Genomic DNA, 14238 nt, shown 5'->3' with positions numbered 1-14238 from the left:
TTTTTTGGGCAGTGTAGAGTAGGGCTTGTTGTTTGTCATTTCTCCGATCAGAAATGCAGACATGGTTTTATGTTTACGCGGCGCGATACGCAACGCAACACGTAAAAATACATTATAATCCATAATTATGTCCCCACTGGATGCAACAAACGCCTCGTTTATAATGGGTTTTAATGTTTTTGTCTCGTCGCTCTGGGACACGGCATCACAGTATGGTAAGGGGCGTAACATTTCCGTCACACGCTTGAGGTATTCGGCCAATCACAATGCACTGGATAGCTGGCCAATCAGAGCACACCTTGCTTTTCAGACCGATGAGCTTTGTAAAAATCGATGCGTTTCAGAAAGGCGGGGCATAGAGGAGAAACAACAATGTACAGTATGTGGAAAATAATGTGTTTTTTGAACCTCAAACCGCATAAACACATTTCATTACACCAAATACTCAAAATAATGTTCTTTTTAGCAACATCATATGACCCCTTTAATTAAACAAAAGGCCTCTTAAGTGTATTTAGAGTTCACTTTCCTGAAGTATACTTTTAAAAAGTGTGCTTTGTAAAAATGCCAAATTAAGTTTAAATGTAAAGTACATTTTTAATCTTTGTTTTAATATTATTTTGTCGTTCTTTAAAGAATTACACGTATTTTGATGTGTTGACTAACATACTAAACAATAATAATTAATAAACTGTAGTGTGTTATTTGACATTACATTTAAAGTTAATAATTTTAACTTTAGCATTACAAATGTATACTTGCTGTACAAATATAAATTTAAATGCATGACATACAAGTTTAGATAGAAAATATTTGAAGTATATTTTAGTTTACCATAAATGCTGGTCAGCACTACACTTATGTTTCAAAGACAATAGAAATAATTATAAGATTTCATACAAGAATGCATTTATTCCCAAGTCCTATGTAAGTGAAAGCACTCTAATGTTTGTATGATTGCATTTAATATAAATTTAAACTTTTTAATTTAACTGAACTAACTTGCAATTAAGTGTCTGAAACATTACAGTCAGTATATTTTTTTTCAAAGCACTTTTTTTTCAAAATAAGTACACTTTATAAATTAATGTTAAAGTGTACTTTTTCTTATGGTCCAATGCTGTCTAATATATACATTTTACAGGTCTCACTATTATTTTCATTTGTGAGAGCATTGCCATATGTTTTTATGTCACGTTGAGCTGTGGTGCCCATGTGTTCACAGGTTCAAAATGAGATTTCCCTTCATCGCACCAGTGTCTTCCTCTTTGATATATCTGCTCCCAGATGAAAATTAATAAGAGGGAATAAGCTTCCCAAAATGGTAAAAATCATACAGCATCTAATTCAGTATGGCAGCTGGTGAGAAACAAATCATATGTTTTGCATTTAAACTGAATTAATCAGGACTACGGATATGTTAGTTCTTTTCTCTGATTGTGCTGTTTGTGTTTTGTGCCTCTACTTCTCAATCAAAGCACATTTAATCAAGCACAATTATATCCTTGCGTCCATTATGTTCTACCACAGTTACAATTACCTGACGCCATATGCTCAAAAGATAGAAATTAATGCAACCTCTTTAACTGGTGTAATTGTTCACAGGATTTTAGTCAAGTTTTGAAGAGACAAAGCAAATGAATGCAGTTAGTGGCCATTTAGCATGTCTATTTTCACATCTAGATGTAATTTTTTTATTTTATTTCAAGAGTGTATCGAGTGCTGGCAATTAAATCACACAGGTATCCAATAATAATTTCTAGTGGGTTTGCTGTTATGAATATCATTACCATTTCACAATGCTGTAAGATTATCAGTATCAATTAAACATTAACGGTTATTTTGAAATCATGAACACCACTGGTAGAAGTCTCTCTGAATAGACTAAATAATAAAAAACTGACATTTAAAGGCACAATATGTAATTTTCGCCGCTGGAGGGGCACGCATTCAAAATAAACAAAGAGGCAAAGGTGTAGTTTGATGACGCCGTGACTGAGTGTGGAATCGTGGGAGTTGTCGTCTTCATCCCCACAGCCGATGCAATCCGACGCAACTCGGGCAGAAATCATGTTCATGGATGAGCTAATGATTTGTTAACGTAGTAGAATGAAGCAGGGTGAGGCTGAAAGCCGTCGAAGCGAAACGAGGCCGCTGAACGAGCGCGACACACGGCTCGAAAGCAGAATCATGTTCATGGATGAGCTAATGATTTATTAACGTAGTAGAATGAAGCAGGGTGAGGCTGAAAGCCGTCGAAGCGAAACGAGGCCGCTGAACGAGCGCGACACACGGCTCGAAAGCAGCTGAACTTTTATTATGCCACAGTCGACCGCTTCCGCTCCTTCTGGTCGTGTGTATGTGGGGTAAAGCAGCGCTGTTTTATCATACTAGATACATTTGAAAGTTCTGTTATTATGCTACTCTGTGCTGTCGTCACCGGTCTAATAAAGCGCACAACATATTAAAGCGTCTTTGGTGTTTCCATGTTTTCTACAAAACAAAACCGGAAATCAAGGGGTTATGACGTAATTGGCAGGCGACACAATGACACTATGGACACGGTCCGTGTCACTAGTTAAAATTGCTTATTTCTCTGGATTTAAACATTCTTCAAAACATTTGGGATAATGTAAGTACACAAGTCAACAAAATATATAACACTGTTATAGTGGTTTTTGGATAATTTAATAAAAAAATCTTACATATTGTGCCTTTAATGCGAAGAAAATCAGTATTCAATAGAGTACTTGTGTTTTCTCTTACTCCACAGTATATACAAGGGATGGTAAGATTCACCGATTTGCATCGGTGCATCGGCATAAAAGTTAACGATGCGATGCATCGATTTAAAAAAGTGTGCATCGGATACAAGTAGGCATTCGTATCGCGATGCATTGTTTCAAACATATTTGCATTGGTAAAAAACTATTTATTTATATATAATTATAGTAGATGTGCTATACTTTTATTATTTGGAAAGTGACCAATAATGTTTGACCAATATTTTATACGTAGATTGATTTCCCCTCTCTACACTGTTTTTCAAGCGCATTCTCTCGTCACCACCACTGCTACATGAATATGACGTATCACGTATCAATTCAGAAGGCACTTAAGTTAATTTATGATTTGCTGTCTGTCTGAACCAAAAAAATAAAAGCAAACTTTTCTGTACCATACTGGATTGCATAGCATCATATTTTTTTCCATTGCATTGCATTGCGTTGAATCACATTCTGTTGAATCGAATCGAATTTGGATCGCACTGCATCGTAATAGGGGTGAATCGTATTGCATCACATCGGTAGCTGCTTTATATGTATCTTGAATGTATCGTATCGTTGTCTATGTATTGAGATGCATATTGCATCGGCCTCAGTTATGGAGATGCACATCCCTAGTATATACTACTTATTGTTTAAATAAGGAAGACTGAGGCTAGTTGTCACAAGAGCTATAGCTTAGTAACAAAAAGGTTTTCAATCAAACATCCAATTACATAAATGCATGTTTTCTCTAGCGGTGGGTATGTTTTTCAAACCTAGTTCAAAGCTCCAATGTTCTAAGATGTATGCTTCAGCTGTTGGTAAACACAATAAAACCACACTTTGCGTAAATTCAGACAAGTCAACTATAAAATGAAAGTAAATATATTGTGTTAGATGTTATGTGTGATTTATATGCAATACATTAATAACAATATATTTGTTTTATTAATATTTTAATAAATAGTTTTTTTGTGCATAACTGATTACTTTTCATTTTGCAAAAAAAGCCAATAACGCAGGTTCCCATTATGACGTATTAACCCAAATATAAACGTGTAACAACATGCCCTGCTTTTGGGTCAACAAGCCTGGCTGCAATGTTTATATTGAGCTGAACCTTTTTCCTGAATAATTCCACAACATAACAACCCGGTAGCGGAGAGAAGAGTGCTTTCGAAAATCACACACAGCAGGAGTGAAGATCATGTAAAAGAGTATACAGCCCTTTTTAAATCGAGACTTAAAAAAGACTTAAAATTAAGTCTGACCCTCCGAGTTACTGAAAGACAATGTAACTGCTTCATCAAAAAGAAATCAATAAAGGGGCTTTTGTGCTTCCACTTGGCTAAATGAGAACATAAAATGTGTTCTCCAATAAAATAATGGCTGGTAGATTCATTTGCACATTAACATTTTCATGTCTCTCAGAGGGCTGGTTAAATTACATATTATCACATCTTTTCTCCAACTTTGACACAAAGCAAGGTGGTCTTTAAATCAAGAAGTCTGCTGCCATGGTATAATGCCCAGAGTATAGGAGGCATATAGTTCAGTGACAACGAAAATATGTCAAATGTACATTCTACAAAAAATGGATGAGTATAAAGCCTAAACATCAATCCCATAATTCCAGACAGAAATAAAGTATTGCCAAGGAGAACATATTGGCACTTTTTCACCACTGCCATAAATGTAAAATCACCTATTCTCCAGTCTTTTTCCTGTTAAAGCACAATGACCTGCACTACAAAGAAAACACCACTTTCAATTAATAACCATGTCATCTTGACCACTTTATATTTATGTAATATACATTATTGAATATAAACAACCACCCCATGGCCTGACTATCACTCATATTACGTCTTTGCTCACTTCATCGCTGTGCCCATCCGGAAGAGTTGGATGGCCTTAGCATTCATAAACAAAGTGAAACCTTTAATTGGTTCCAGAAGATAGGAGTCATCCCTGAATGGGAGGTCTGCCCTTAATAGTAAATGACAAGGACGAATGTATGCCATAGAAACAGACAGGAAAGTCTATAGAGGAGGTTATTAGGATGCTTACCTGAAAGGCATCCCATGAATAAATGCAGCACCAGCAGTTTCCATGACAACCCCATTTTAAATATTGGAGGTCAGCGAGAGCTCACATTCAATTGAGGGTAAATAGAATGCCGTCTTTGTCCAGACTTGGTCCTCTGTGCCCTGAAATCAAAAGACAAGATGAGAAGAGTTAAAAAGAGTTCGCCAGACTAAAGCAGTCATGTTCAGCAACATTTTCTAGCTGTGTGTCATGTAAATGAATTTGTTTCTTTATGAAATCAGATTTGGAGAAATGTAGCATTACATCACTTGCTCAGTAATGGATCCTCTGTAGTGAATGGGTGCCGTCAGAATGAGAGTCCAAACAGCTGATGAAAACATCGCAATAATCCACACGACTGCAACAATTAATATATTGTGAAGGCAAAAGTTGCATGTTTATAAGAAACAAATCGATCATTAAGGTGTTTTAACAGTAATGTGTATTAACTGCCAGAATATGAGTCCATAATCCATAACATCGCTTCCTCCAGTGAAAAGGTCCATCCCTTGTTCTCATATCAAAATCCACTGACATATTTTTTTGTTTTAGACTTGTTTTTTCTTGTTCTGTGCATATTTCTCTCCTGATTCAGATGAGACAACTGTTTTCACGTGAGAAAGCATAATATGGATATGGATAGAGGAAGCAAGAGTTTAAAGTTAAAAACGTCTTAATAATAATGGATTTATTTCTAACAAACATGCAGCTTTTGTCTTCATATGATGTTAATCGATGGACTGGAGTGGTGTGGATTACTTGTGTATTATTGTGATGTTTTTATCAGCTGTTTGGACTCTAATTGTGATGGCACGCATTCACTGCAGTGGATCCATTGGTGAGCAAGTGATGTAATGCTAAATTTCTTAAAATCTGTTTCGCTGCAAAAACAAACTCCATTTTGGGTGGCCTGAGTGTGAGTAAAACTATTCCTGTAATGTGAAAAAAAAAATGTGAAAAAAAAAAGTTTTAGTGTTTAGATCAATACCTGTCAAACAGACCTTGAGAAGTCTAAGCAATGCCTTAGAAATACTTTACTGCAGATACTGTGAAAAATATTTTTAATCTTTGATCATAAAAAAATAAAGCTGACTGACTGTGTAGCGTATCTACACTGATAATACTCAAGGCTATAATTAGAGCATTTACTTAAATAAACCTTTTCTCCCAACATACAACACACAAAGGCGTTTAGGAGGGTTAAGAACTCGACTCAAGGTACAAATCTTCTTATGCCATTTTCTGACCTTCACAGATATATCATCTGGAGGGGAGACTTCAGGTAACTAGCTCTCACACATCTGGTCTAACACAAAATTACTCAAGCACTCACTCAGTGAGTTCACAAGTATTTCCTCTTTTCTGTACAGTATATTCTTTGAAAATGAAACTAAAATGAAGTTTATAAATCAGATTCTGTCAGTACAATAGCAAAATTGCAAGAGTGATATTGAACAGCTCTGCAAACAAGAACTTAATAGAGTGCTGCAGTGATGATGTACAGTATTTTTGTAGGCCAACCTCAAAGTTAGCATCACACCGGTTCCCCTTGACAAAAACCCAATAGGATTTTTTTCTTCAGGGTTACTGCAGACAATAAGCTCTGTGACCATCAAATGTTTGTGATTTTTAAACATTTAGTTTATCATGATAATCTTCACAAATGAACACAAGTTAGATGAGTCTACCTGTTCATTGTAAGGACGTTTAAAGAGGTCATATGATGCGATTTCAAGTTTTCCTTTCTCTTTGGAGTGTTACAAGCTGATTGTGCATAGATAAGATCCCTTAGCAAAGACTAAAGTCTCAAAACCAAAGAGATATTCTTTATCAAAGTTAAGACTCTGCCACGCCCCCCTAAAATGGCTCATTCTAACACGCCCCCACATATCTACCTCACTATGTGGAAATATTTGCATAACGCCACCCAAATGTTCACGCAAAGAAAGAAGGCGTGGTTTCAGTAACCGCAGTTAGTGTTGAAGCAGCCACGTCAGGGAGATGCTGCTTTGCTATGACAATCTGGCGCTTCTGAATCAGCTACTGTTTTGTTATTAGTTTAAGTATTTGCTATTGACTGTTCAATGCATGGTGTGTTTGTGTATGTGTGTGAGAGAGAGAGAGAGCGTGCAGTGTACACAAAATAATGATCTTTAAAAAAGCATCATATGACCCCTTTAATGTCTCCGACAACCTCTGTAGTCCAATTTAGCTTATTTCAAGACAAGTAAAAAAAAAAAGATTTCATGTAGAATGTGAAATATCTTGAATATGTGTTAACCACAGACCTAATTTCAGGCATTTAACCAAAAGCCCATTCAAAAAAAAACTTAGACTTCAGGATGATGGAACCAAAGATGCTGAAACACTATTATTTTTATTATTCTTTTTTTTTTTGCCTACAAAATACGTAATTCCTGCAGCACTCTATATCAAGTATTTATGATAATATTACCGGCTGTTTTGTTTCATTTTGTTCTGCCAGCAAAATAGTTCCAAAAGCAGAATCAACTTTGCATGTTGATATGGCCATGAATGCAGACTCGGAGAGATGCAGTGAACAATTCCAATAGAGATATTGCTTGTATACATCAGTTCAGTGAACAGTTAATGTGTAACATAATAAAAGGTAAACACATTTTAGAGACAGTATTGCTAGTTACATTGTGTTCTTTGCTCTGCCAACATAAATATTTCCAAATGAAGTCAGCGTCGAATCAATCTGCTGCAAACAATGTTTACTTCCTGAAAGAATGAGCATCTTTAAACAAATGTTTGCGTGAGTGATTCAATGATTCCCTCATACTTTTTCCGTTCTTGAATTAATCTCACCCTGTACCCTTACGTAGTGCACATTTTGATAGCCATTTGCAGTGGCGTCCAATACTGTAGTCGACATTATCTATAGTGAACTCATTTAATCCTACAATGCACCTCAATAACGTGTGTATGTACACTCAACAGCAAGCAACTCGAGCACATACATGCACATAGTATCATAGCAACTCATGAATTACCACGTCATGCCAGAAGATGGCATCTGCAGCACTTCTAGCACTCTCAGTGTCCGAATTTCCTCACAGGTTTTATTTACTCATTGAGTGAACTATATTTTAGTAGAGGAATGTAGGGAATAGTGAGGGTGACGATGAGGGTGTATGTGACAATTTTGGATACAGTCATACTGTTTTGAATGAATTGTTTAAGTGGATGATTCAAAGACTCACTCATAAAGACACTTGACACAGTCACTTGTCACCACCTACTGGTGCAGCAATGTAATTTACAGAAAGAGTCTCTAAAAATCCCAGAAATAATGCACATGATCTTGAACATGTCAACTACAGAGTGAAAAAAAAGGAAAAGTCCTAGTTCGTGTGACTTTTACAGTTCACTTACACAAAATTTCCTGACTTTTAAAGTGAATACAGTGACACATGAACATTGCAAGAAAAAATCTTGATCACTGGATATGATCCATACCATGTATGGTATATTAAAGAAATAGTTCATGCAAAAATGAAAAATCTGTCATTAATTACCCTCACGTGTTTTCAAACCCGTAAGACCTTCGGTTCTTCTTCAGAACACAAATTAAGATATTTTGATGAAATCCGAGAGCTTTCTGACCCTCCATAGACAGAAACGCAACGACCACATTTAAGTCCCACAAAGGTAGTAAAGACATTGTTAAAATAGTGTTGCATCAGTGGTTCAACAGTAATTTTATGAAGCTACGAGAATACTTTTTGTGTGCAAAGAAACCAAAAAATAATGACTTTATTCAATAATTTCTTCTCTTCTGTGTCAGTCTTTGAGGCACATTAACGACAGCACTATGAGTCGATGCATGCGTGTGCATTTCTCTGCTTGCAAACAAAGTGCAGCACATCCAGGTTCTACATCAGAACGCCAGCTCCTGATGTGACACATGTGTTGTGGTACTCCCGTGAATGCCCAGCGGAGACTGACCCGGAAGAGAAGAAATTAATAAAGTCGTTATGCAGGGTCAGAAAGCACTCGGATTTCATCAAAAATATCTTAATTCGTGTTCTGAAAATGAACGACGGTTTTACGCGTTTGGAATGACCAATAATTTATGACATAATTGTCATTTTTGGGTGAACTATCCCTTTAAATATCGTGGATGAGCCGTAAATGTCACATGACAGAAACATATCAGCGCTTTTGGGACTTTGCCTCCCCAATCAAATTCAACGACCGCAATACAACATTAACATTAATATGTTGTAAAAATGAAAACTGTTTGGGTGTACTCTGTTAATCCTTTGAACACTGTTTTGCAAGCTCTCTAATTTTATGTGATATTTTATTAGGTTGTGTTATCCGTGGCATAATTTCGAAAAGGATATTCTTGATTAGCTTTGGTACCATATGGTAACATTACTATTTATTTTCCTAAAGCACTTCCAAGTGCAATTGGTAATAAGGGCTGAAAATGACCATGTTCAATGGGGCTTCACCTCACAATGGTCATCCAATAAGCAGGTGCTTTACGCAGCACAACAAATTTGAATGTATTGCCCATACAAAAATCAAATGCTTAAATGCACACCAATTGCAGACCTATTAGCAGGGACTGAAATGAAGGGCAGATTAAAACTAGTATCTAGCCAACAATTGTCATGATAACGACACATCTTTACCTAACCGAGTGAAGTCTTTTGGCAGGACACAAATAAAACATCCTTCATCTGTCACATCCAAAGATGTTAAAAACTCCTTGAGAGAATTAGCCATTAGCATTGCTATTCATCTTAGACAGTTGCAAATCATATGCTGCTAATTTATTTATTTTTTTGCTAGAATACTTGGCTACTTTTCAGTAGCTGTCAATGGATAACAGCCCTTTTTTTCCACATAAGGTTGCTACATGCCATTTCCTAACAGCAGGGGTAAATTTACCAGGCTAAACTTTGACCCAAAAATAGTACTCAGGCATCCACATGTGACAAATCTGTGGACACAAAACAAGAAAAAGCATAATTAACCATCTATTGTGTATCCACATGAAATCAATAAATGGCACTAACATAAACCTAGAAAATGACAGCATAACTATCACACGCCTCTGTAAAAACTTGTCTATACTATCAGGACTCATGCATGCAATTGGCCCTTTAAATGTTTGCTTTGTTTGTGTGATTGGCAGTTCATCCATTATGGCTTGTGGATGCATTTCAAAGCTGTGAACATAACATGCAATATATGTCTCACTGTAATGCTGCGGACCGAGCGCTCACAGCCAACATTCTGAGCTGAAAATGAGCCCACAGAGAATTTCTTTGTCCTTTAAATTCTGCTTGATGCCATAATAAAAGCCAAAATATGGCATGTTTTATGCTTTAGAAATGGGATCTGTCTGGAATATTTGCAGACATTCACATTTGCACTGCAATCGGACAAAAGAGAGCAAGAATAAGGCGCAGAACTCCCATTCGTACACCACAAAAACACGTCTAAGAGCAAGACTCCGGAAAGCATGCAGTGTGTGGCTTTAAAGGAAGTGCCGACGTGAGCTTGACCTTGGTGCTACCTCTGTCTAGAAATCCATCAATTTTTCAATGAAGTCTGTATTAATAGAATCTCCACTCTGCTGTTCATAGGATTCACACGAAATGCACAGTACGTGTGCTCTCTACTTTTTAAACATAAATGAGATAGACACCCACTCTTCCCAGATCTGGCTCGATCGTGGGTAGAAAGTAACACTCTAAATCTTTTATCTGGTTCCCTTGACTTCACTTGATCCACCAACACCATCGTTGAGTTTCTCTGTAAACCCAAGCATGATTTCACCTATAGGCAACCGTAGGTTGGCACACTTTAGAGTGCAAAATGAACTGTGGTGTTGTTAAAACCTCAGCTGACATGAACATTTGAGAGTAGCGGTTGACAACACGGTCGAGGAGCGTGTAAAAATTCTCCAGCTGGTATTGTGCACTCAAACTGAACTCAAATCTAGAGGGTGTGAATGAAAAATTAATGTTCAGCATCCAAAAGAGCCAAGAAACCACAGTTACAAGATTATCTAGCTGGATATGACTGAATTTTGAATGAAGCACCTCAGAGAATCTGCTGGTTTGCATTCACACTTCTGTTCATATTATACCACTGTCTCCCGTATAATGGACGTCTATGGGTCAAGTTTGCAAGGAAACTTGGTCCGTAGACTTCCATTGTAAGTTTATATGCATCAGTACAATTTTTTTTGCTTGTTTTTACCAACATAGGGATAAACTGAAATGATTTTCGACAGCATCTGTGGCACAAGACCCCGAATATTAATTTATTCTCTCTCTTTAATGACAGAGGTGTGCACTCAGACTGAAACTATTCATGCAGTTTCTGACAAAAACTGTATTATTTGGCTGTGAAATTGGTGGTGCAGAGATTTGAAGCAAGCATCCAGCAGGTATGGCACATCTCACACCTCAGCCTCGACCTGCTGCATATAAACATCAGCTCTCTGTGACTCAACAAGCAATGCTGGGAGAAGGGGAAAATGTAATATGTCACAGAAGACAAGCCTTCCTCCCTGTCTCTTCCCCCTTGTCTTGCATCAACACAGAGGTGTGTGCAAACAATCTGGCTTCCCTAATGATGCTTTGAGAAATCATCCAGTGTTTTTTATTCTCTGACAAGCCAGCAGAGTGCAGCAAAAACTGTCTCTACTTCTAGTGCAAATTATTGCTATGTATGAATGAGTGCTAATTTTTATTCTGGAATTTATTCTTTCTACAAAACAATGCCTGAATTTAACCATACTCTGCCTAATGCTGTATATCAAGTGTTGAGAAAATAACACCAAACATGAAAAAATAAATACTTTTATTAGAGATTCTAATTATATGAAGATTGTGATTACTCAGATCAAAATACAGGTTTAACACATAAAACCATGTAATGACAAATTATTTTATTTTTTTGTAAAAAAGAAGAAATAAGATGCATTGTCTTATTTGATTGCAAGGCTGGATTTAACATCTGTCACTGCTTCTTTAATCTTCAGAATAACTATGGGAGAGAGGTACACAGACTGGATGAGGCATTGTGAAAGACTTAAATCAAGCCCATTGTCAAGAGAAATACAACTTTCATATGTGAGATTCTTCTTGTGAAATAAATCTATTTCAAAAACCTCTAATCAAATGCTGCATGAGGTTTGTCCGTGAGTAAAGTCAGTTTGCAAACACTAAAAAACATTGATCGATCAATCAATCAATCGATCGATCAATCAATCAATCAATCAATCAATCAATCAATCAATCAATCAATCAATCCTGCTTCAAACATGGTTGCAGTTATTTAAATCACACCATTAAAAGGAGGGTTCCTTTCAACCCAAGTCTCTAGTGGCATCATAAACACAAGTGGAATAGTAATTTAGCAGGCAGGATACATTTTTAATGATATTCCACAAATATATTTTAGTGGTTAGACAGACTGGAACCGATTCCAACCAGTTCTTCCAAGGCCTATATTTTATAATTAATTCACAGATGGATAACTGAGAGAGGTCCATAGGCTGCAGCATGGCAGTGTCTGGACAGATGTTAATGATGCTGAGGATCACTGTCCAAAAATGGTTGTAAAAAATGGAGAGTAGAGAATCTAAGAATAGAGAATCTAAGAATGTGGACTAATTATGCAATATTAATGAAATGAAAAGTGGAATGGAGACCGTGATTTTTAATCTGAATGATGAGTTTGCAATAGCAAAAAATAAAGGTTCCTCATAGGTCCTTGAATCGGTTATGTGGTTCTTTAGAGGTTAAAAAAATCCTTTCCAAAACAGTATTTTGGTTATGGGTTCTTTATTTTGATGGTTTCCTAAAGAATAGAGAATAAAACTACTTTGTGGAGCTTGGAATGATTTTCCTACTGTATAATTGCATCAGTCTGTAAAACCCTTCTGTTCTAATTGCCACCTTTATTTTAAGACTGGACCCAATTAGGAAAATGGGTTCACTAACATTAAAAAAACATTCACTAACATAACCACAAAAACCAAAAATATTTATCTATTTTATAATCTGCTTCTGTGAACGATCTACCATAATCTTATAACTCTTATTTCTCAAAGCACATAAACACAACAAACTGCAGAATAACATATCACCTAAATATAAAGCGTCATGTGTCTATTCTTCTTCTTTTTAAATAGCCCCAAACTATTAGTGTTGTTCTGTCTCAAACTCGTTTACCTGTTTGACTTCCCACAGTTTTCAGCCTCTTCGCGTCTGCCACTGTAACAGCAGCATCTCTCCAGCCATTCCACAATGCCAGAGACGAGCGCTCTTCACAGGTGCAACTGCCACAGAGGAATTCTTTCCGCTATTTTCTGCCTCCGGAAATCCAAGATACTCCTTAAGAAACACTAAGACGCGCTGGTGATTCCCGACTGGATTACTGTGCGGCAAACGAGAAGTAAAGCAAACGCGTTACGCATGGAGTATCCTCAGTTCAGCCTCACAGACCGAGGTGAATGCGCGAAGTATCCTCAGTTCAGCCTCACAGACCGAGGTGAATGCGCGGATCCAGTCCACACTGCGCCACGCGTCAACCGCTCGCGCTCACATCCCCGCTGTGACGCAACACAAACTTCACATCACTTGGTCTGCAGTCAGTTCATCAGCACAGATGAAAGAAAACACCGCATCCCGTGGAAAGAGAGTGGGAGGGATATAAAAAAACTTTTTGAGTCGTAAAAAGTGTTAGAAGATTCATCAATAATGGATTAAACACATGATATCAGGGTTAAAATTTCCTCAGTGTGAGACCTGTGCTGATATGCACATTTCATATTGGGTAAAAGTTGGAAGAAGTGCCTATTAAACTGAGCAGTATTATTCTCCTCTGAAAGGAAAGACATTTAGAAAACCTATTCATTTTAAAGTATCTCATGAATTAATGAGAAAATGAAATATCCCTCAGCATTGGCACAAAACCCACAACTGAGGAACCGGCTCCTTTTCAATTCATGAGTGTAAATTTGAATTGAATTGGCCCACATGAAATTGAAATTAGTATTTTTTTTTTCAAGGTTATGCAATAAGACTTAAATAAGTATATTATTAATTATGCCTATTTATTTCCTAATATGTTGAATAACTAAGCTCAGTCCTGTGAAAACAATCATAACAGCTGTTTATTTAGCTGGATATATATATATATATAAAACAGAATTGAAATCTGCTTGCATTCACACTTCTGTTCATAAACCACTGACTCCTGTAACTTGCATACTTATAGATATCAACTTATTGAGCCTTATTCGAATCTTAATTAGTTTATTAAATAATGCTAATTTTATATAAGCAATAAGGCTCAAGGCTATGCTGTATTATGAAAGTCACTC

At 36.7% G+C, this 14238-nt stretch overlaps 1 protein-coding gene across 2 annotated transcripts in view; it reads right to left on the bottom strand.

The window, feature by feature from the left end:
* LOC107696975 (contactin-4-like) overlaps window positions 1-13181 on the bottom strand; it is a 91943-nt gene extending 78762 nt beyond the window's left edge. For both annotated transcript variants that reach the window (XM_016497554.1, XM_016497555.1), the window contains exons 1-2: window positions 13085-13181; window positions 4839-4978 (exon numbers count right to left, since the gene is read on the bottom strand). In XM_016497554.1, the coding sequence (XP_016353040.1) occupies window positions 4839-4893 (55 nt within the window). In that variant the 5' untranslated portion in view covers window positions 4894-4978; window positions 13085-13181. The remainder of the gene's footprint in view (window positions 1-4838; window positions 4979-13084) is intronic.
* Between the last annotated feature and the right edge of the window lie 1057 nt (window positions 13182-14238).

Source organism: Sinocyclocheilus anshuiensis, unplaced genomic scaffold, assembly GCF_001515605.1.
Source record: "Sinocyclocheilus anshuiensis isolate Anshui unplaced genomic scaffold, SAMN03320099.WGS_v1.1 scaffold130, whole genome shotgun sequence".
Classification (NCBI taxonomy): Eukaryota; Metazoa; Chordata; class Actinopteri; order Cypriniformes; family Cyprinidae; genus Sinocyclocheilus; species Sinocyclocheilus anshuiensis.
This window is presented reverse-complemented; position numbering and strand designations above follow the sequence as displayed.